General features: G+C 37.0%; 1 protein-coding gene across 25 annotated transcripts in view; it reads right to left on the bottom strand.

Moving 5' to 3' along the window:
• Window positions 1-11970: 11970 nt before the first annotated feature.
• LOC5571400 (PDF receptor) overlaps window positions 11971-24579 on the bottom strand; it is a 219402-nt gene continuing 206793 nt past the window's right edge. For 23 of the 25 annotated variants that reach the window (XM_021855679.1, XM_021855688.1, XM_021855693.1 and 20 more), the window contains exons 9-12: window positions 23296-23365; window positions 22963-23232; window positions 22755-22900; window positions 11974-13008 (exon numbers count right to left, since the gene is read on the bottom strand). In XM_021855679.1, coding sequence (XP_021711371.1) covers window positions 12882-13008; window positions 22755-22900; window positions 22963-23232; window positions 23296-23365 — 613 coding nt within the window. In that variant the 3' untranslated portion in view covers window positions 11974-12881. Of the gene's footprint in view, window positions 13009-22754; window positions 22901-22962; window positions 23233-23295; window positions 23366-24579 lie in introns of all 25 variants that reach the window. The other 2 variants (XM_021855699.1, XM_021855698.1) reach the window with 2 other exon arrangements.

The raw sequence follows: 24579 nt of genomic DNA, 5'->3' as shown, positions 1-24579 counted from the left end.
ACAAATAGCCATAACTTTTGCAAATCTCAATCGATTTTTATGATATTTGGAGTGAAAGTCTCTTACTTAAATAGCATTCGAACCACCATGACATTCATAAGATTATTTTTGAATTGAGCTAGAAATCTTAAAAAGAAACTCTTACCCCACTCGAACTTTTGCCCCACTTTACTCTAAGCTCAAAAATGATTCATGGCTAGATGAATGATGTTATGTTTGTGTAGGTATTGGTTTGCTCTCATGATAAGTAAAGATATGATTTTATGCACTAATTGCGGATTGATGCCGTAGGGCGCTTCGTAGAGCCACAATCTGCACATAAAATGTAGGATGAGCGCTCGCAGTTTCCTACCGGGTGGCCAAAATTGCCACAACTAAAGCATCTGTCTTCAGGTGGGGGGTGGTACGAATCGAAACAGTACTCCTGGGCCGATGATATTTTCCTATGGCATTCAGGATTTGTTGGTTTCAAGGGTTGAAACTTTGAGTAGCATGAATGCAGTTTGGGTGATCGGGGATAATAGGAATATGTTGATTGCTGATTAGAAAATGGGTAGGATGACCGATGCAATAAATTGGACGGATAATCACTGTTCCATGATTTCGAAAAGCATTGTATATTAGGCATGTAAGTCTTGCAAGTCGTTGGTGATTGTGAATTGTCACATTTCAACTGTGATGAAACGTATGGTAGATTCTGGTGTTCATTTAAGTTCATTGTTCCGCTCAAAGAATTAGAATCTATCGCCGTCGGTGGATTCATGTCGGCTTTTTGCATGTCGATTACCGGTTCAGATTCAACAGAACTATATGTGGAATTGCTCGGTACACTGCCGTCGGCAACTGAAATTTGCACAGATGATTCTTCTTCGTTCATTTCGGCAAGTTTACTTTCCAGTTCTTTGACTCGAAATAACAAAGACTCCACAACAGCTTTGTCATCAGCGCTCAGATTCGGGTGTTTTGCAGATAACTGCATGTAGTCAGACAAGAATGTCGAAAACGTAGCCATTGCCATAAGATCAATTCACAAAATAATAAAAATCAAAATGCAGAAAAAGCAATTCACAAAAGAAAAAAATCACACAATAGATTCAATTCACTACACAATCAATTCACAAAAGAAATTCTATTCAATACAAAATCAATTCACTCGTCAGTAAAATGAAAATAATTCTATTCAGGACTGAAACAATGAGCTATAGAATGACACTTAATTGTTCAATGAACAAAGGAAAAAAAAAGCTATTATCATCATCCGAAATGGTTTTATTCTAACACAATCGATTTTGCAATTTGAAAGCACAATTTAGTAATTCTAATTTGAAAAAAATGGAACGAAATTGAAATTTTTCGATTTTGGATTCTCCCGGAGCACAATTCAAAAAAGGTTCTAATTTTGGATATATTAGAAACTTTTTTGTTCACACACTAATTGTGAAAAAAAAAAAATGTGAAATAATTATGCTTTCAACACTGTATTTTCAGCAAAGAATTCATTTTAAAATTTTATTCTATTTGTTTAATGGTAACAGGGTTGAGGGATCAAGGAAGGAAAATTGAAAGGAAGTGCACTGTATATCACCTGAATACGCCAGTGGTTCCAACGAGCATTCCGAACTGGGCTCGTTCGATCTCGTCGCGCTTCACCGTAGCTGGACTGGAAGCAACACGGTCGTCTGATGGAGTTTCAGCTTCCACTATCGTATCACTTCGACGACAGTTGGCCAATTCGAACGGCGGTTGAACTCCTGTTAGCACTTTAGCGATACTTCGATCCGCTGATCTACGGTGGCCACGGAATTCACTGGAGAACACCTAGTATCCGTACGCACAATCCAAAAGCGGTTTTAACTTGTCACACACGACTCAAGATTCCGTTACAAAAGATCTCTTTCCTTGGCCTGCATATCCTTTTTATACGCTTAGGATGATGCAGCAAAACCCATGGGTGGAACATTTCCCGGGAGGTATTTGTTTCCGCACAGTTGGTACAAGGCGCCATGATGCAGTGCATAAGGAAGGAATAATGATGTAGGGTTTTATAGGACGGGGATTTGAATTCAAATATTTAAATTATTTTTATTTACAAATTGTTTTTATTTCATTTATTTTTTTAATCCATTGATTTTATATTAAGGGTAAGTGGTATCGAAGGATAGGGGGGAAAGGGATTATATTTACATATTAGGATATTTACATTTAAACTAGGGTTAAAGCACAATTATTTACAAATTTACAAAATTATGAAAATATAAACAAAATATGAATATTTACAAAACAAAAAGAAGAAAAATATATATAAAAAAACAAAAAGAAAAAATACAAAAAAAGCAAATCTGAATTGTGACCTATCACATAGGTAACACTATTTAGCCATACAAGATAATTTGATTATTTTCATCATTCTGTGTGTTTAAGTAGTTTGATATCAAATGAAAATAATAATGAAAATAATAATTTTCAAATATTTTCATTCCTTATAGCAACTAGTCCAGTGGAGGTGCACGAATTACTTATTTATAATTGGTTTGTTATACTAATTCATTGGCATAATTTACAGAAGCATCATGGAGTCATCGGAGATACTAACATAATCACTGCTATTCATATTTCAGCATGTCGTTCTATTCCGAAAATTGTAATTCGTCCTTATTTTGGAGACTACCTAATGAGGTTAGTTCATCACATTCAAAGAATGGAAATTCTGAAACATCTATATTCATATCATATACAGCTATAAATTCCATTGGATATATTTTATTATAATTATTTCATTTATTATATGCTGGGTATTGGGAGGGTGCATTAGGGCATCAGAGAAGTCACAGATGGCCGGTGTAGTAAGGTGTCAGCCGGAGTATAGGGGAATGTGCCGTAACATCCTTACACTACATGCTGCTACTTGAAAATTAATTAAATGTAATTGTCCTTGTTTACTACAGTAGGCTACAGCGAATGAAACGAAGCGTCGGATGTAATATTATTTTGTTTGTCCTACTTAAACATATGGAAGCTGGAATTTTGTTTTTGATGTATCCGGAAACTTTATTTACACATCGCTGATTTTTTTTATTTTTATTCAAAGTATTTGTTTATTTTTATCAGTCTTCCTTCGACCAGCCTAATATCATCAGTAGGACAAATATTCAAAAGAAAAATATATGTCGGCCGATATAACACTACATGCATTTAGATGCTGTTTCACTGCGTCATATTTTATTGTTACTACCATTTTATTTTCATATTTTATTATCATATTATTATATATATTGTAATCTGTTCTACTATATAACATATCACTATAATTGAATTTATCATGTTTTTGTGAGGGAGGGAGCATCAGGGCATCATTGAATTTACAACTGGGCAATGAAGTGGAGTGCCAATCGGAGTCAGGAGAAAAAGTGTTAGTCGTTCGCGTCTAGTACTTTTCTCTCCAACAGTTGTAAAAGATTTGACGCGTCCTTCTTCTAACAAACCTTTCCGTGGAAAGCTCGACAAGTATTGCAAATTCTAATACTCAATCTGTTGGATCATATGGCTGGAAGGAGATTCTCTATTTCCCGCGGGTTTCGCGTAAGTGTTTCTACTTACGGGTCCGCCACCCCACTTTCGGCCCTTCATACAGCGATATGTTGAATGCAGATTGGTAATAAAATTTGACCTTACTGTTGAGTGGAGCCGCATGCAGAGCAAGACTCAAGCAAGGATTGGTGGCTACCTACATATATATATATATATACATACATCGGTCAACTTTTATTCTACAATGTAATGAAAATATTAAAATTTTCAATATGCTTTTGGTTGAAGAACCAAATAGTTTTTCCAAAAACTTCTAAGAAAAACTGTGCGTCAAAGTTATGCATCATTTTTTGCATGAGAATAATCCTAATTTTTATGAACAAATTGTAGGTTGGTATCCTTTACTTTTCTACTAAAGGTAGAGCATTAAAAACATCATTAATATTCCACCACTCTCTGACACTAGGTCACTTTAGTGATTTATTTATTTTAGTCAAATTTGCTGATACACCATCAATTTACTCTCAGCAAAAAAGTAAAGTTAAAAGCGTGTTAAAAATTGATTTAGATTACTAAAGAAACTATATTTGTATAGAAGAGAGCTAAATCTTGAGTTTTAATTGCATTCTTGGGTACAAATTTTAGTCTTTTTGATCGTTTAATTGAAAAATCTTATACTTTCAAAATCATTTACGCATAGTTATCGATCTACAGCAAAGTGTAGGTGCTTTTCTCATATATTTTTGATCGGATACCTTGGAATAACATATTATGAAAATAATACGTGGAAAATAAATTCAATTTCATTACACCAGTGTTGCCAATTTTGATTATTGTCATTGCGCTTTGAGAGGTATTCTGAAGATATTTTTTTTTTCTATTGTATTTTAAATGTGAGGTGGGGACAAAATAAACAACTCTTTGATGGCATAGATTATTTTCCATATAAATACTATATTTTTTTTATTTTTTTTTTTTATTTAATCATTTATTTAATAGGCTCATGCGCCATTAGGCATTACGGAGCCGAATTTTTTGAAATATATTTACAATTTCAAGCTTGCTTCTTAAGTATAGTGTTAGCTTTGGGGAACCGTAAAACTCGCGGTTTGGTCGAGGTTAGGGGTAACAATCATATATAGGAAGGGATAGGGTAATAGGGCTTGGCGTTGGCAGTCAGCAGCATGAAGTTGAGGCGTATTTGCTGCTGGCCTAACGATGGGTGGACTGTACAACCTGTAACGATGCAGAAGAAAAACAATTTTCAAAGGGGACACAAGGTGGACAAGTGGAACGACAAGACAAGAAATTAAACACTAATTTCAGCTTGCTTGATAAAAACATACACAAGCTTCATATACTCTAGGTCAAGTCTACCCAACACATCTCTAATGTCTTCCTTTTCTGGTTTCCCTTGGGCCCTGAGGGATACACGTAATTTGGATCTGGCAACACCGTGTTCAGGGCAATCCCAAACCACATGATTGGCATCTTGATAGCCTGCACCACAGCTGCAGTGATTGCTGTCTATGAGCCCTATTCTATAGAGATGCGAGCCTAGTGAATAGTGATTGGACATAAGACGACACATTACCTTGATAAAATCTCGGCTTATGTCCAAGTCATTAAACCACGGTTTCTTCGATACCTGCGGGAGAATGGAATGTAACCATCTGCCCATGTCTCCTGCATCCCATTTTTGTTGCCAACTGATCAAAGAGTGCTGACGAGCAATTGTAAAAAATTCATTGAAGGCGATTTGTCTGTCATAAATGTCACCTTCCATAGCGCCCACTTTGGCGAGCGAGTCCGCTTTCTCATTGCCCGGAATCGAGCAATGAGAGGGGACCCAAGCCAAAGTGATAGTATATGATTGATTCGATAAAGCACTCAGAATAGTTCGTATTTCACTAAGGAAATACGGAGAGTGCTTTACCGGCCTCATTGAACGAATAGCCTCTATGGAACTGAGGCTATCAGTAAAAATGAAGTATTGATCAGAGGGAAGAGAGGCAATTCGCTCTAATGCGTAATGTATAGCCGCTAATTCTGCGACATATACGGAACAAGGGTGTTGAAGTTTATGGGCGGCGCTATGAACCTCATTAAATACACCAAAACCAGTGGAATCATTTGTTTTTGACCCGTCGGTGTAAAACCTTTTATCGCAACTAACATGACCAAATTTGCTCGCAAAAATTTTTGGTATGTGCTCCGAGCGAAGCAGATCTGGCATTCCACGGATGTCTTGCCTCATGGACAGATCAAAAACTACAGTGTTATTCATGGAGGCTGGGAAACAACAACGATTGGAAACATTCGAAGAAGGGTTAACCTCCAGAGTCATGTACGAATAGTACAGAGTCATAAATCTTGTTTGAGGATTACGTTCGATTAGCTTTTCAAAATTCTCAATTACCAATGGGTTTGACACTTCACAGCGAATGAGGAACCTCAACGACAATTCCACGAAACGATCTGATAAAGGCATTACTCCTGCTAATACCTCTAAACTCATGGTATGAGTCGAGTTCATGCACCCTAGTGCTACCCGGAGACAGCGGTATTGGATACGCTGTAGCTTCAGGATGTGTGTATTCGCGGCGGATTGAAAACAAAAACTACCGTATTCAAGAACCGACAGAATCGTTGTTCGATAAAGCTTTATCAGATCTTCCGGATGGGCTCCCCACCATGTTCCTGTGAGTGTACGCATGAAGTTGATTCGTTGCTGGCACTTCTGGTACAGATACTTGATGTGCTTTCCCCAGGTGCATTTAGAGTCGAACCAGACCCCTAGATACATATGTGAAAGGCTTTGAGTGAGTTCCTTACCCATGAATTGAAGCTCGATCTCTGCAGGATCACGCTTCCTAGAAAAGACAACCAACTCAGTTTTCTCCGGAGAGAATTCGATACCCAGCTTTACAGCCCAAGTGGACAAATTGTCCAGAGTCTCTTGCAATGGTCCTTGCAGATCGTCCGCCTCTGGTCCTGTAACAGAAACAACGGCGTCATCCGCAAGCTGTCTTAGCGAGCAATTTCCCATGAGACAATCATCGATATCTCTAACGTAAAAGTTGTAAAGGAGGGGGCTTAAGCACGAGCCCTGGGGGAGACCCATGTAACTAATTCGTGAAGTTGTTGAGGTTCCATGAGAGAAATTCATGTGTTTCTCAGACAACAAGTTATACAAATAGTTATTAAGAATCGGGGAAAGACCACATTGGTGGAGTTTGTCTGAAAGGACATCTACGCAAACTGCATCAAAAGCCCCCTTAATATCCAAGAAAACTGAACCCATTTGTTCCTTTCGAGCGTAGGCCAGTTGAATTTCTGTAGAAAGCAGCGCAAGACAGTCGTTCGTTCCCTTGCCTCTGCGGAAACCAAATTGCGTATCTGAAAGAAGGCCATTCGATTCAACCCATTTGTCCAGTCGAAAGAGAATCATCTTCTCTAACAACTTTCGGAGACACGACAACATCGCAATTGGACGGTACGAGTTGTGGTCCGATGCAGGCTTTCCTGGCTTTTGGATAGCAATAACTCTCACTTGTCTCCAATCATCCGGAACAATATTGCTCTCCAAGAAAACATTGAATAAGTTCAACAGGTGCCTCTTCGCGACGTCTGGGAGGTTTTTGAGCAAGTTGAACTTAATCCTATCCAATCCTGGGGCAGAATTGTTACATGAAAGGAGAGCAAGTGAGAATTCTGCCATCGAAAAGGGTAGGTCCATTTCGTTTCGTTCAAGTGGATAGTCACGAATTATCGGTTGCACTTGGACGGAATCCGGGCAAACTTTCTTCGCGAAATCGAATATCCATCGAGAAGAGTTTTCGCGATCTTCATTTACCGGTACCGCGTTCCGCATTCTTCGGCCAACCGTCCAAAGGGTTCGCATCGAGGTTTCTCGTGATAGCCCGTTGACAAAATTTCTCCAATATCCGCGTTTTTTCGCCTTCACGAGATTCTTGAACTTGCGATCAAGAAAAGAATACCGCTCGAAATTATCCCGCGTGCCGCGTTTTCTGTAATCTTTAAACGCGATGGATCGTTCGTGATAGACTCTAGTGCATTCATCATCCCACCACGGAGTAGGAGATCGTCTTCGTACCGAAGACCCCGGGACCGGTTTACGCTGCGCTTGTAGAGCACTGTTTATGATCAACGCGGACCAAAACTGGTATTCTTCCTGCGGAGGAAGTGTACAAGCCGATTGTACACCTACTGAAATCGTTTCGGCATAAAGTTTCCAGTCGATATGCTTCGTAAGGTCATAGGCAACATCGATCTGGTGTGTCTGACGCGAGTTATTGGTAATTGAGATTCTGATAGGCAGGTGATCACTACCGTGGGGATCTTGAATAACTTTCCACATGCAATCCAATGATAGTGAATTCGAACAGATTGAGAGGTCTAACATGCTCGGAGGATCTGGAGGTTTAATTCGTGTTGCTTCCCCAGTGTTTAAAATAGTCAAATTGAAATAGTCACAGAGGTCATATATTAAGGTTGCGCGGTTGTCATCCCTCGGTGACCCCCAGGCTGTACCGTGAGAATTAAAATCTCCTAGGAGCAACCATGGCGCAGGCATAGCTTCGCATATAGCAGCAAGATCTTTGCGAGACATTCTAGCGTTTGGCGGAATGTATACGCTAGCTACGCTGAAGCCTTTACCTCGGACTGTAATATGACATGCAACTACTTCAATGCTTGTCATCGAGGGAAAGTCGATTCTATAAAAGGAGTGGAGCTTGTTGATCCCCAAGAGCACCCCTCCATAACCATCCCCTCGATCCAAACGAATAATATTAAAATCGTGGAAAGTGATATCTTTATCCGAAGTAAGCCATGTTTCACAAAGTGCAAATATATCACAGCTTGTGCTATGAACTAAAAATTTAAACGCCTCAATATTTTTTAGAATGCTTCTGCAATTCCACTGTAGCACTTCGATCATATCCCTGACCTCATTGGATTGATTATCCATCGAAAGATATGAAAGATTCAAGGATCGGCCATTTTGAAGTCAGTTGCTTCAAGAAAGGTTTTACCAAAGAAAGTGCCATATTTATAACATTTCTTGTAGCGGGGGAGACTTCTAACATTTCGAAGATGAAATCCACTAACCCAGAAAGAGTCAGTTTTCCAGTAGCATTAACATGCTCCTGCTGACGAGTTTGTTGATTTTCTGGGCGAGAAATTGGAACAACTGGGGTTTTAGATGTTCCTGGAAGCGACGGAAAGTCTTCTGATGAGAACTTAAAACCAGGAGGTGAAGCCTTTTTGGTGTTTCCGCCACTTCTTGATTTAGCCAGAGGGGTTGGATGATTTTGTTGACCAACAGGAACGTTATGTGAAGCATGCTGTTGCGAGTGCCGTTTTGCAACAGCTCGCTTCCTTTTCGTTCCTGTCTCAATGACGGTATACTCTTCTTCCCCCTCAGTGTCAGAGCCTTGATCCGGCAGGGATGTGAAGATGTTTTTGCTGATAATAGAATGGGTCGATGGAACAACCGTCGGAGCGATTTTTTTTAGCATTTCAGCATAAGATCGCTTCGACCGTTGCTTCAAAGAATTGATTGTATGTTTCTCCCGCTCTAAGTACTTCGGGCATGCGGTAAGCTCGTGAGGAGCCTGGCCACAAGAGATACACTTTGGTTCCGTATTGCAGGAACCACCAGCATGTTGATCACCGCATTTGCTACAACGTGGTTTGTTGCTACAGTAAAGTGCAGTGTGGCCCAACTGCTGACACTTTTCGCAGTGCATTACCGTCGGTACATAGAGACGAACAGGTAAACGAAGACGACCTATCACTAGTACACTTGGTAGAGCTGATCCGGCGAAAGTTACCCGAAAGGAATTTGACGGCTTTTTTGAGCCGTCAGGGAAAGTTTTGTTCATTTGACTAACTTCCAACACCGGAACAAGTGGAACGGCACGATTTTTAAATCCACCAGCTCCGGACATGATGTCAGCACGAGTTAAATTGTGTTCTGTGATCACACCATAGCATTCTACCACGTGACTTGGTATATAGACCTTGTACTCAAGCGAAAAGAGCTCAAAAGAGGCAATCTTGTTCGCCTGGTCGCGATCACTGACTGTGACTCGCAACTTATCACGGCTGGGTGAGTCTATCTCCAGGATGCCGTGAAACCATTTTGCCAGATCTTTCTCGATTTGAAGTTTATTCAATGGTTTTCCATTAGCTTTGGGCCGAAAGAAAACCAGAAAGGGACCCTTAGATCCGGGTGGATAAGCTTTTGGGCGGGGGTTCGCTGAGTTAGGAGATAGGCTGGTAGAAGGGAATGAGAGGGGTTCGTTTGAAAAAACAGGTCGACTACATTTGTCATCCGTTGGGGTTTGAGACGGGTGCCGAGTTTCATCAGTTTCATCAGCAAAAAGGACATCAAGGGGAAAGCCAGTGTCTACGGGCGCTTGGTTGGTCTCCATGATCTCAACAGATTGGGTTTGTAATGATTGCTTACGGGCCTGACCTGCCGTAACTTCATCATCTGATGAAATTAGGTACTCCGGCGAACCCCCGCCTGAATCATGCGGCTCCATTGCACAGCCACAATAAGGAGGCTGTTAGCTCGTGATTAACTAAACGAATTATTCACTTTTCCAATTTGGAGCAAAGAAGTTACTGTATTACAACTTATAAATTGACTACAAACTAAAAAAAAAAAAAATAAAAAAATAACAGTGTTGTCTCAAAAAAAAAAAAAAAAAAAAAGATATTTGCGAAAAAAACACTTAAGGAGAAAAAAAATATATACAAAAAAAAATTATAATAAAAAAAAAAAAAAAAACTTAAGCGTAGTCCTACGTCGAATTAAATTCAGTAGTGCTACTTAAACAACGGGAAAAAAAAATAGCACAAAAAAAAAAAAGCAAAAAAAAAAAAAAAAAATTGGGGACCACTGTAGTTTGTGGACCACTGAACAACGGGAGAGCGGCGAAGAGAGAGAGAGAGCGGATCAAAATAATTACCAACACTCAGCAGTACTATTCGATGACCTTGCCGCCTCTTACTTTCCGTCCTACACAATGCCTGGCTGCACGGCCGATAGGTACACCGATTGTTTGCTGTCCGTATCTGCTCGCCCTTCGAAAGTACGGTGCTTTGTTGGGTTGACTGCGGGTGATCACTTTAGGTGTGACTGCACTGCGCCGATGATGCCGATGACGGGGTGATTTGATGTGGCGTTGTTGGCAAAATGTTTGCACCGCGGATCCAATGGTGGTATAGTCTGATTATAGCTTTGCTATAACCAGCTACTTCCTCCACTAACGATCGATGCTTTGTGATACGCTACCGGTGGGATTTATTACCCGTACAAAAAAAAACTCACTAGGGAGAAAAAAAGAATACACTGTTTTAACTCTCGCGCAAAAAGCAACACGTCCGACTCTGACGAGTGATCGGTGAGGAATGGAAATACTATATTTGTACTTCCGTCAGGATGTATTTTTAACCTAAAAATTACACTCATATCAGTTACTTTTCAATTTAAAATATTTTTCTTCAAAAAAATCGTTGTAAAAATGATTTTATGATATCTGGTAAAATGTTGCTCCAAAAATAACTTGATATGTTCCAGTAGGCTTTTGATTGATGATGCTTTTGAAAAATAAGCCTTTTTTGAAAATAAAAAATATAGATTGTCGAATTTTCCAGAAAAATTCTAATAATCATTGATTTGGATAGCCTAAAAAGTCGACCATTTTGAACATTGTGCGTTATTCGTGTGAAATTTAATTATTTTGGTGGATTTTTTATTATCACAATACTGCACAACATACAGAAAACAGATTGCAATTTCATTAATAAAATAAAAAGATATTGCATGTACAAGGTGTCCACTTTATAAAATGAACAGTCCTTAAACAAAATCTTATTTGCATAAAATCTCATGGTTCATACGATGAAATACATCTTACTAGAAGTATCTACAGTGAAAACATATTGAAATTATGAAAAGTTTGATACTTTAACGTTAAAATGAAATATGTGACTTTTTGGCGTTTCTACTAAGTTTTTTTTTTTAAATCTCATTATTAAACAGAATTCACATGATTTTGATCACACAAACTAGGTTTTCCAAATTGCTTTGTGACAAGAACTACTTCAATTCACCAGTTTTATCTTATTTTGCGGACAAAAGAACAATTTGTGAAAATTGTATGAATATTCTGTAGGAATTTGTATATGTGCACTCAAAACAGTTGCATAATGAGAGAGCGTTGCGTAATGAATCATTACAGCACTAGTTTCAGTTACGTAACACTTCAGTGCAGGAATGTAGGTCGTTTCATGACAGATTGGCGTGTTAAAAACCAGCCTTTTTCGATGAGATATTGCAAAAAATTGCTTAACGATATTTTGCTTATGGCTTTCGGATGTTTGATAGGTAAAGAAAACAATTCATTATTAAAATTGAATGTAAACCTCTTGTAATGGATCAGTGATGAATCGTTGAATTGATCTGTCATTAGGCTAAGCTGAATTTGTCCGCGTTAGAACGATACATCACTGCAATTCCAATTCCAGGATATTTTTACATTTTAAAATATGTGTCCCACGTTTGCGATGCTTAGATTCTGTAAAAGTATGTACATCAAAGTCGACAATAAAGCGCTATAAAGTTATCGCCATAAGCAAATCTCATCATGGTTCGGGATAATTGAATTTACTTGCTGACATTTGGCGTATGTAAAATATACTTTATTAACTGTCCGTTATGTTTCGATTCTCCTATTTATTTAGTCTGCAATCACATTGAGTTGCTAAAAAAGCTACGCGTTCGTTTTTAGTTATTTGGCCTTACAAAAATAACACCTCTCTTACAATCTAACAAGTATAAATTCTCTGTTTTGCATCACGGTTCTTGTAATTACTGCTCTACGAAAGCTCGATGATGTGGTTTGACTGAGTTAGAATTTTGTTTGGTTCGGTAAAGCTATGAGTTAGTATGGGCCATAACCAAAGCAGACATCACACACTTGTCCTGGAACAAAACAATCATTAGTTTAATTTGATACAGCAAAATAAATAAAAAAATCACTCAGAAAACTAGAAGTTTGAACCCAAACAAAATAAAGGTATTAGTAATAAATTAAAGCAAACCAATATGCATTGGCTCTCATTGAATGAATGCCAAAATAATTAGAATACTAATTACTAGTTAAGTTAAATTTTCAAAAAAAAAGATCACATATTTCATCGAGTCCCGTTATTTTTCTTATGTTGGTATAGAATTTTCAGAAGCTTGTTCCAGTATGAGCTCTTTGAAATTGTGATTCTTCCAATTTGGTTCAAACCGAATAGTGTAACTTAAATTAATCTGAAATATCAAATATGACTGACTCGGGTGGTGCAGGCTCAGGTGCCGGTTGACTAGGATCTTTTTGTACTCTAAAGCAGAAGGTTATCCAATTTTTACTGTTGGTTCTGGTGTTGTTGTTTCTAAAAAAGAAAGAAAAAACATACAAGAGTTAGAAAAGAAGTCTAAATATTCAGAAATTTAGAGATTCCCTACTTAACCCAAGAGTGACCCCTACTTAATAAGACACGACTTATATTGCGTACAAGTTTCATGAGAAAGGCCGGATTGCTGTACATAGCGTGATCAAAGTATTTTGGACAGATCGTTATAATTTGGCCATTTGCGGCAAAATAAAATGGAAGTGGCCAAATTATATACGCACCCTAGTTCATTTTCCGTACCAAATGAGAAGCAAGCGATAAGACTCGAATTCACCCTTATGCAGCCCCCAACACGACCCACCCTACTGACGCCTCTGTAATGAAGAGTACCATCGGTAAAAATCAGCACGTTCGATTGAATAGGTTGATCACTTGACTCAATTCAAAACACCAACTTGGGCTTTGAGGCCGTGCGGTAAGCGGCGTCAGTCGTTCAAGCATATTGCGCCACAAAGCGTGGGTTCGATTCCCGCTACAGTCGATGGAAACTTTTCGTCAAACGAAAAATTCATCACTGGACTACTGGGTGTTCCATGTTGTCCATTGCCTAATGTTCGTGATTGTTCAGTCTGTGCAGCCTTTGGTTGAAGACGGATCAAATTGTGTTTATAACCATGATTTGAAAAGTTCTAACTTTGGGTGTGTTCTACTGTTTTTAGCACTAGACTCTGATGTGAAAAGTTGTTGATTTGGAACATCATGTCTTTTGTATGTAAGAAATCATATTGAGATCAATTCAACCACTTTCAAAAGATTTGAGTTGGTGTCGAAGTAAGATTCAGGACTTGCACTCCAAAAGTTGAAGGTTCAATCTTGGGTCAGGCGGAAACGTTTATATTATTTTATTTTTATTTCAAATCAAAACATGCAACATTGAATTTAAGTGCTGTTACCTTGATATTGTCAAGATTTGAGGTGAAGAAGAATCAAAGCCAAACCTCAAATTTTCAAGAGCACAAATCTTGAGAACCGAACACCCGTTTGAGCTGAAAACTTAAACGATTGGTCACAACAAGCAAGTGACCAATCGATTAAGTTTTCAGCTGAAACGGATGTTTGGTTCTCCAGATTTGTGCTCTTGAAAATATGAAGTTTGGCTTCGATTCATCTTCACCTTAACAGTACCGTAATCCGGGGTAACATTGATCAGCGGGGTAACTTTGATCGGTATGACCCATCTCGTGAAAAGGTCGAATCATCATTTATCGATGAGATATTTTCAAATCCTGATTGGTGCCTCTCTTTCTTACATACATAAGCTAATGAAAATTGAGGTTTTTGCGAAAATTGCGTTTCGTTTGTGCGTAATTTTGTCAACTTTTTGAATCAATGATTTTTATCATCATGGATGACACTACCGAAGATTCATGTCTCACACGAGTTCTGCAAATGGTATGAGCAAGCAAAATGCGATTGTTACTAAAAATGACATCGCCAAAAATGATTCCTATGTCAAATCTTTCATATGTTTGTTCAATTAAGCAATAAAAACGAAGTACTATTAAGAATGTAGGGTTTCCTTAGGAAATTGCCTAGCTTTGGGCGTATTGTGCGGTTCAAAGTGATTTTATTTTTGAAATATCTCAAAAAGTTAATGACTTGTAAGAGTTTGGACTTCATTTTCGGCTTCAGGGGCCATGATTTAAGTAAGCAACGATATTTTCAATATTACCGAACGTTATTAACATGGGTGATCAAAGTAACCCCATATCAGCTAAATCAAAAAATCACTTAAAACATTTATTTAAACATACTTAAATCTTTTAAAACCCGAAATACAGTATATAGTCACGAGCGGTGGGTGCCAGTACTTGTTTGAAAAATATAAAACTGGCGACATTTGCATTTTCAAATGAAAATTTTCAAAAATATCCCAAAAACCGATCAATGTTACCCCGGATTACGGTAGTGCAAATCCAAGGGCAGAACTTTTTTTACCCAAATCTGAATCGTTCGTTATGGCGGTACTACTCGGACTAGTTTCCTACGGTGGAACTAGTCTATACCGATGGCAAAATCCCGGCGTTGACAGATCCCTCCGTTATTCTTGCTTCGCTGGTAGCCGATGAAGTCCGAGATTTTTTTTTTAATTTTTTTATTAGTATCATTCCAAACATTACATTCATTTCTTATATCTAGGTGTTCTGTGTTATTAGACAACACTATCATCCTAATTTGGTAAAACAAATTTAAGATTTATTTAACATTTTGTTAACAACATATTACATTTCATTTGCCGTAGCAGTTCAGTTTTTTTACAGGTGAGTTGATTTCACCTGCTAATAAGAGAAAAAAAAAAAACGTTTTTAATATACTTAACCTAACTTAACCTAAACATATAACGCATTAATCGTGGCAATAGAAGATTGTAATGATTTTTGCCTGAAATTATTAATGATTGTATTTGACATTTGTTCCAATGTTTCAACATTGGATATTCTATGTAACTCATTGGTACTAGGGTAACGGTCGTATTTTGGACCCCTTAAGGAAGTCATTTTAGTTTTTTGTCACAATTGATTAATTGCACAGCGTAACCAGTTCAAAGAACATGCCAAAATGAAGAGAAAATCTTCCTCTACGAGATAAAAATACCCATACGGTCATGTAGGATCCAAAAAACGTCGAAAATAATTGAATTGGGAAGCCCTGTTTTTCATTATTTTGGACACACCAATACATTTTGGACCCTCAAAGTATATATTTTGGACCCCCGGCATTTTTTTGTGGTTTGGCGACAAAGTCCACGACACTGATTGTATAATATGCTTGCCCATAGTCTAATCAATCGATTGACAATGGAAAATCGAAGAAATTCTACGCTTTTAGTTTAGAAATTTGAAAAAAGTTTTTGTTTACATTTGAAAAATTTCTGACGCCTTCAATTTCTGTGTGTAACGTGTTGTAACGGTTGCATGGATGAACCGATTAAATTAAATTAATTTCAGACAAAATAAACACATTTTCTATGTACAAACGGTCGATGCATGTGCGGATTAGTCCTATCTATCCAAATGGCATGTGAATTGAGTTGATCTTTCGATTCAAACTGAGAAATTGGCAGGAAAATGGCTCAAAGGGTCCAAAATATATTGGGGTCCAAAATATATTGGTTACTCTATACCAGGGAGGAAGCCTCAGAATCATTTTCAAAATTTTATTTTGAATTCTCTGCAGAGCTTTCTTCCTGGTATTACAACAGCTAGTCCATATTGGTACAGCATACAACATGGCTGGCCTGAAAATTTGTTTGAATATCAAAAGCTTGTTCTTAAGACAAAGTTCTTTTAATAAGGGGATAGAGACATTTTACATATTTATTACATTTGGCTTGAATGCCCTCAATGTGATTTTTGAAAGTTAAATTCTTATCTAGCATGAGCCCTAGATACTTAACTTCATCTGACCAATTTATTGGAACCCCTCTCATCGTGACAACATGTCTACTTGAAGGTTTCAAATAAAGAGCTTTTGGTTTATGTGGGAATATTATTAGTTGAGTTTTGGAAGCATTAGGAGAAATCTTCCATTTTTGCAAGTATGAAGAAAAAATATTCAAACTTTTTTGCAATCGACTACAGATGACACGCAGGCTTCGTCCTTTGGCGGAGAGGCCTGTGTCATCCACAAACAAAGATTTTTGACATCCTTGAGGTAGCTCAGGTAAGTCAGATGTGAAAATATTGTATAATATTGGTCCCAAAATGCTGCCTTGAGGAACACCAGCTCTTACAGGAAGTCTTTCAGATCTGGAGTTCTGATAATTAACCTGAAGTGTACGATTTGACAGATAACTTTGAATTATTCTAACAATGTATGTTGGAAAATTAAAGTTTTTTAATTTTACAATCAAACCTTCATGCCAAACACTGTCGAATGCTTTTTCTATGTCTAGAAGAGCAAGACCAGTAGAATAGCCTTCAGATTTGTTGGAACGGATCAAATTTGTTACACGTAAAAGTTGATGAGTGGTCGAATGTCCATGGCGGAATCCGAACTGTTCATTGGCAAAAAATGAATTTTCGTTGATGTGGGCCATCATTCTGTTCAAAATAACCTTTTCAAAAAGTTTACTGGTGGAGGAAAGCAAACTGATTGGACGATAGCTAGAAGCTTCTGCAGGATTTTTGTCTGGTTTTAAAATTGGAACAACCTTAGCATTTTTCCATTTATCAGGAAAATATGCTAATTGAAAACATTTGTTAAATATACCAACTAAAAATGATAAGCTACTTTCTGGAAGTTTCTTGATGAGGATGTAGAAAATTCCATCATCGCCAGGAGCTTTCATGTTTTTGATTTTTTTAATAATAGTTCTCACTTCTTCCAAATCAGTCTCCCAGGCATTTCCGAAAACGTTCTCTTGATTGAAATATTTTCGAACTCCTGAGTAACTTCATTTTCAATTGGACTAGTAAGTCCTAAATTAAAATTGTGCGCACTTTCAAACTGCATAGCAAGTTTTTGAGTTTTTCGCAATTAGTTAGTAATAATTTGTTTTCCTCTTTCAATGCCGGTATTGGCTTCTGAGGTTTTTACAAGATTTTAGATAATTTCCAAAAGGGCTTAGAGCCAGGGTCCAATTGAGAAATTTTATATTCAAAATTCAATCAATCTTAACCTTTCCTAGTTAGTGCTCTCTTTTCCTTTGCTTCCATTCCTGATTGCTCCCGTGATTTCTTTCCTGAAAGTCAACAACATGATACCTACCCGGGTAGAGGAGAATAGCAAAAGAATAACAAAATTTACCATTAAAATAGAATGTTTGAATAGCAAAATTTGTTCTTTGTTTGTTTGAAATAAGAGATAAAATAACAAAAATAATAACTAAGTTTGTATGGCATAATAACTAAATAATAGCATATTTTGCCATTGTAATAACAAAATAATAGCAAAAATATAAGCAACCGTAAATAACAAAATATGTTATTATTTTGATATTGATAACAAAATAATAACTAAATAAGCTATTCACGAGTAGATCAAAATAACGATACTTTTAGTTATTTGACTTTAATATTTAAATTTAGCATGATTAAAAAATAAACTTTTAGCTCTCTTGCTAAAAAACTTTTGCTTTTTGAATCTTTAATGAATATCATATAAACAGTAAAACGAGCTATTATGGCAAAATTTGATATTGGTTTGTTTTCATAAATTATTTAAATAAAGTTTTCAAATATCAAAATAATGACATATTTTACTATGATGGCGATTTTTGTTATTCTTTAGATATTTAATGTTTTTTAGTATTTTTGTACAAATAACAAATTTTACCATGATAGTATATTTTGTTATTGATTAGTTATTGCATGAATTTCAAGTATAACATATCAATGACAAATTTTGCTATGATAGTATGTTTTGCTATTGATGAGATATTTAATGTCATATATTAATAACATAATAATGGTTAAACTAGATATGATAGCAAAATTTGTTCTTATTTTACCATTATTTTGTTATTCACCTCTACCCGGGTATCCAATAAGAGCTCTCTGTCCTTCCACTCCTTCCTGCAGTTACTCCTTGTATCCTCTCCTAAAAGTTATCAACGAAAAATTATCCATTATGTCTTTGAACGTTCAAAGTCTATGCGCTAGGGATATGACTAAGTTTGATGAACTGCGCCAAATTATGAGTGTATCCAACGTAGATGTTGCATGCGTGAACGAAACATGGTTGAATGACAGAACTGGTATGGGAACTATTAATATCGATGGATACAACATGATAAGGAATGATCGTTGTGGGAAAATTGGTGGTGGCTTTATAATATACTTGAAAAAGTGGTTGAAATACAAAACTATTGAAGCGCCGCAAGTTTTGATTGGAAACCATACCATCGAGTTTATTTTTTGTGAAGTTTTGTGCAACGGTAGTAAGTTATTAATTGGTAATTTTTATAACCATCCAGATTTGGAATGTTCCGATTTAATCAGCCATAAACTAACTGAATTTGGGATACTGTATGATGAAATTATACTGATGGGAGATTTTAACACCAATATTTTGAAACAGTGTGGAAAAACCGATCGGTTTTTGGATACTTTAAACGCGTTTGGTCTTCGGAATGTCGGTCAAGAACCAACTTTTTTTCATTCTCATGGAGCCTCACAGCTTGATTTAATTATCAGTAATAACCCAGATAAAATCCTTAAATTTGGACAAATTAGCGTCCCTCTTATCTCCCATCATGATCTCATCTATGCCTCTGTTGATTTTAACACAACTTCTGAAACAAATGAGTTCTACTATCGTGATTATAAAAATATCAATCCAAACATTGTGATTGCTGAATTCCATGAACTTAATTGGAATATTTTTTATTCGAATACAGATCCCATTACATTAATAAACATATTTAATCAGTACATTAAATCTTTGCACGACAAATGTGTTCCATTGAGACGTGTTAAAAATTCTGTTGCTAGGCACAATCCATGGTTCAATGCAGAAGTTCAAAGAGCAATGATTGATCGGGATCGACAATACAAGAAATGGAAGCGTACAAACGTTGAAGATGATTTTAAGCTATTCAAAAAACTAAGAAATGCTGCAAACACATTGATTTTAAGAGCTAAACGTAATTATTTTAAAAGTCAATTAAATTTTCATAGCAGGATCACGAGTCCGTTGAAATTGCCTTCTCCTCACGTTCTTAAGACGGATCAAGAGTTTAAGATCATCGTCTATAATCACGGATTCAAATTTTACTACACATTTTGGAATTGCAATGCTCCGGGCTTCAACAATGGAATTTGTTAAAGTTTCAAGAGCATTGTCAATATCAAGTTTAGTTTCTAAAGAAATGTTAACATCAAGATTAGAGTCAACATACGTTTCATATATATTCCAGTCGGCTCGTAAATAATTGAAAGTGGAGCTGATAGGATTGAGAATCGCTTCATGGGATTTTTTGAAATGTAACAGGGACATGATCAGAATCAAAATCAGCATGAGTAATCAGTTGGCTACAAAGATGACTAGAGTCGATTAAGACCAAATCAATCGTAGATGGATTTCTAGAAGAGGAAAAACATGTGGGGCTATCAGGGTATTGAATTGAGAAATATCCTGAAGAGCACTCATCAAATAAAATTCTGCCGTTGGAATTACTTTGAGAATTATTCCATGACCTATGTTTGGCATTAAAGTCACCAATGACAAAAAATTTTGACTTATTGCGAGTCAATTTACGCAAGTCAGTTTGGAGCAAATTAACTTGCTGTCCAGAGCATTGAAAAGGCAAATAGGCAGCTATGAAAGTATATTTACCAAACTGTGTTTCAACAGAAACACCTAAAGTTTCAAAAACTTTAGTTTCAAATGATGAAAACAGTTGATGTTTTATACGCCTATGAATGATGATTGCAACTCCCCCGCATGCCCCATCAAGTCGATCATTACGATAAACAAAAAAGTTAGGATCTCTTTTGAGTTTAGATCCAGGTTTTAAATACGTTTCGGTAATAACTGCTATATGCACGTTATTACCCGTAAGAAAATTAAACAGCTCGTCCTCTTTACCATTCAGAGAACGAGCATTCTAATTTAAAATATTTAAATTATTATTTGGATCCATTAGAAAAACGTAATCCAATAACAATTCGACTTGTAAATTTTACACCTACTTAGACTGCTTCAGTCATAGTGGTGGCTTTGAACATTGCATCAATCATTAGATTCAATTGTTCAGTTAGAAAATTAAAATCAGAGGCAGACGTCATGTGATTTTCCATTAGAATTTCCGGTAGACGAAGATGCGGAGTTACCTGTGGCGGTAGGGATTTTTTCCATTTGATTTGAAACAAGTAGAATGGGTACCCATGGATCGAACAGGGGAGGAGTTCGAATTTCCTGCTACGATATCGGCAAAGGGTTTACCGTGGGTAGATACATTCGAAATTGAAAGATTCGAACGGCTACCCGATGGATTAAAATTAGTTTGTGAATGAGCATGATTATGATCTTCCTGATGGGTATGATTCATGATCAATCGATCGTTAACTGAAAAATGAGCATTGTTCGATACTCTACCAGGCAAATTCCGGAAACGACCGTTATCGTAACGGATATTATCTTTCATCTGCCTGGCACGAGCCTCAATGACCCTTTTGCGTGAAGGACAATTCCAAAAATTGGACTTATGGTTAACCCCGCAATTACAGCATATGAATTTGGTGGTATCTTCCTTCACTGGACAGACGTCTTTGGCGTGAGAAGAACCTCCGCAAATCATGCATTTAGCATCCATGCGACAATTTTTTGTACCATGACCCCACTTTTGGCACCGAAGGCACTGAGTGGGGTTCTGGTGATTTCCTCCAGGTTTCTGGAAATGTTCCCATGTCACACGGACATCAAACAAAAGTTTTGATTTTTCTAAAGCTTTAATATTATTTAGTTCTTTTTTGTTATAGTGAACTAAATAAAATTCTTGAGAAAGCCCTTTCCGAACAATGCCAGATTGGGTTCTCTTTTTCATAATGATTACTTGGACTGGGGAAAATCCAAGTATATCATTTATTCCATTTTTGATCTCTTCAGGTGATTTATAGTCACTTGAGAGACCTTTCAAGACAACTTTGAACAAACGTTCAGTTTTGTCGTCATAAGTAAAAAAATTGTGCTTCTTCTCTTCAAGATGTTTGAGAAGAAGTTCGCGATCTTTAAGAGTTTCCGGCAAAACGCGACAGTCTCCTTTCTTTGCGATTTGGAAGGAAACCTTGATTCCCTAATGGAGTTCAAGATCTCCTGCCTAAATCCCGCAAATTCGGAACAACTGACCACGATAGGCGGCACTCTTTGCTTCCTCACTTGAATCAAAGAGCCTGGGCTAGAGGCTGCTTCAATTTGGTGTTCGGAAAATTTGTCTAGAGCATCGAACTGATTGCTCATTTCGATACACTTATTCATTTCACCCTTGGAAGAAAGTTCGCATACCGGGGAAGCGTCCTTTCTTCCATTCTTGCCACGTGTAGTGACAGTTTTAAAACCCACTTTTTTGGAAGGAAGTAGTGAATTCAGAGATTCACCCTTCCTTTTGTTAGTTGTTGATACCATGTTTAGTTAATAAACGAAAGAAGACGTGACCTTTGAGAGGTTTTTTTTCTCAAGACGGTGTCCAAGAAGGATTACCACCGCTAGCTTTCGCCAACGGGTCCAACGAAAAATCGAAGGCACGGGTCCAAACAAGGATCGTAAAGGGATCAATAGTAGAAAAAATAGTACTGAAAAGTACTGTTTTAGTAGCACTGAAAAGTACCGTTTTAATTTTAGCACTGAAAAGTACTGTTTTTGTAGCACTGAAAAGTACTGTTTTATTGCTTTAGGTAGTTTTTAAGAAAACTTCCAAGAGCAGAGATAATTCGTGTACGCACAGCACGAAGGTACGATGCGTACTGATGAAGTCCGAGATGATTTCCGTTTCCGACGGCTTATTACCGATACTACGTTATGCTCGGTCTAGTCTCCGTTGGTGGGCTTAAATTATTCCGATCGTGCACGATGGTCTCCTTTATTTTCTCTCTTCAACAGTCTAACTTGAAAAGCTCCGAGGTCCGTCGTTGGTATATTGTTTGACAAGTATTATGGAACACTATGCCCAAACAGTTTCAATGCAGTGGATCGTAAGCATTTGCCCCAACGGAGCATCTTGAATCAGGTTTTCCTCGAAAACCCCAGATATAGTCTAAAATGGCAATCAAACAAAACTTACTCACCGTTTCAAATCGACTGCATTGGGTCCTTCGGTTTCTGGTGCTGTGCCGTATGCAGCAGAAAACATTGAAGGCCTTCGGACGGGCCAATCATGGTGTCCCCTAATTGAGAGATATACGCTGAGACTTTTCATTAACGCTATTCGGACCTGCAATAGTGTTGTTGAGGTTTAAAATTTCGTAAGATTATTCAACTAGTTTTATATCCAACCTCTCCATTTAGGAAGCAATACAGCAGAGCAATAAAAAATCCCTGGAACGATGTTAGGAAGTGCGTCACGTACGACCAAAGGGCAAACTCCAGCGCTGTTCTATCCAACGGTGCCTCAGTCATGTTGAGTAAATTTGTTATCCCTAATAATGGCACTAGAACAACAGCCGCACGCACCGCTTTTCGCACTTGCTCCACATCGCTTGTGTGACTCTGACGCAGCTTAACGATTAACACTCTTATAATATTCAGTAAAAATATGAAGTTTAACTGGAATTGAAAAAGGAACATTGATCAATTAAAGTTTTGACAAAGAACAGGAGAATTACTAACCAGAACTACAGCTAATCTTGGACCTTCTAGAATCCAGTAATAAGGCGTTAGGTTGTATCCCCACCAGCATCTTTTAGGCCGCAACATCGTGGATGTAACATAATGAAATTAATTAGCTTTTTCAATATATTATTTGACTATTGATTAGATAGACTGAAGTGATGGTAAAATATAAGGCATCATACAAAAATTGTGCTATAAAAAGAATCGGCAAAACATTATTTATCTCATCCAGAAATCTTCAGGAATACCTCCATAAATTTCTTTAAGTAATTCTCTCAGGATATATTCCCTATTTTTTTCCTGAGAATCTTAAGAATTCTTCCAAAATTTTAAGAATAGAAAGTATCTGCAATTTCTATTCAGCGTCTTTAGTAATTCCTCTTGGAGCTTTCGAAGGAAATAGAAGTATTATTCCATAGATTAATATGAATGTTTTCCAGAATTCTTAATGATTTTTTTTTCTGAATAAAAAATGTTGTACACTTGTTGCAGAATTAGATTTTTACAGCACTACTACGAGTGTAAAATGTACGACTCGTGCTGTAAACATAATCATTTTGTTGAAAGCTATTATTCTGTTCACCATTATTTTGCAATCTCAAATTATTGTTGTATTGTAAAACAGTTGCGTAATGACTCTAACGATACTGAATAATTCAGTGCAGGAAAGTAGGCCATTTCATAATAGATTGGTGTGATAAAAAACAGCCTATTGCGATAACAAATGGCAAAAGGTTTTGTCATTAAATATAATGAGAAGCGGCAAACGAAATAACTTTTATTTGAAAGATATTGTTTTTGACTAACGGTCAAGCATTTCTTCAGTTGCATTCCGATGCTATTTAGGAACTGTTATGTATACCTTTCTCAAGTGATATTCCTTATGACTCTGGTACCTTTTACTTATTCGTACCTACGGGATTTCTAAGCTATAAATAATGGCTGCCGTAAGAGCAGAAATATAGACTTCCCGGACTGTGGACTGATTAAAATATTATTTTATTCTTTATTTCCAGGATATAAAAGGAACTATTATAAATGAGTTCATTTATAGTATGTATATATTTATAGCATATATACATAAGTTAATGTGCGTAGCGATTTTGTTTGCTTTTGCTATTTTCGAGAACTTTCTCCGTGTTGGTGATCATGGTTACATTATTGAATAACAACCATGATTTTGAATTTGGAACAAATTTGATTTTGTGTTAAAAGTAACATATTAATCATGGGTTGAAACGGTTACAACAATAATAATTCCCCTGTGTTTGCAATGACAAT

This window comes from Aedes aegypti, chromosome 3 (assembly GCF_002204515.2).
Source record: "Aedes aegypti strain LVP_AGWG chromosome 3, AaegL5.0 Primary Assembly, whole genome shotgun sequence".
Taxonomy (NCBI): Eukaryota; Metazoa; Arthropoda; class Insecta; order Diptera; family Culicidae; genus Aedes; species Aedes aegypti.
Note: the sequence above shows the minus strand (reverse complement) of the source record. Positions and strands in the feature narration are given on the sequence as shown.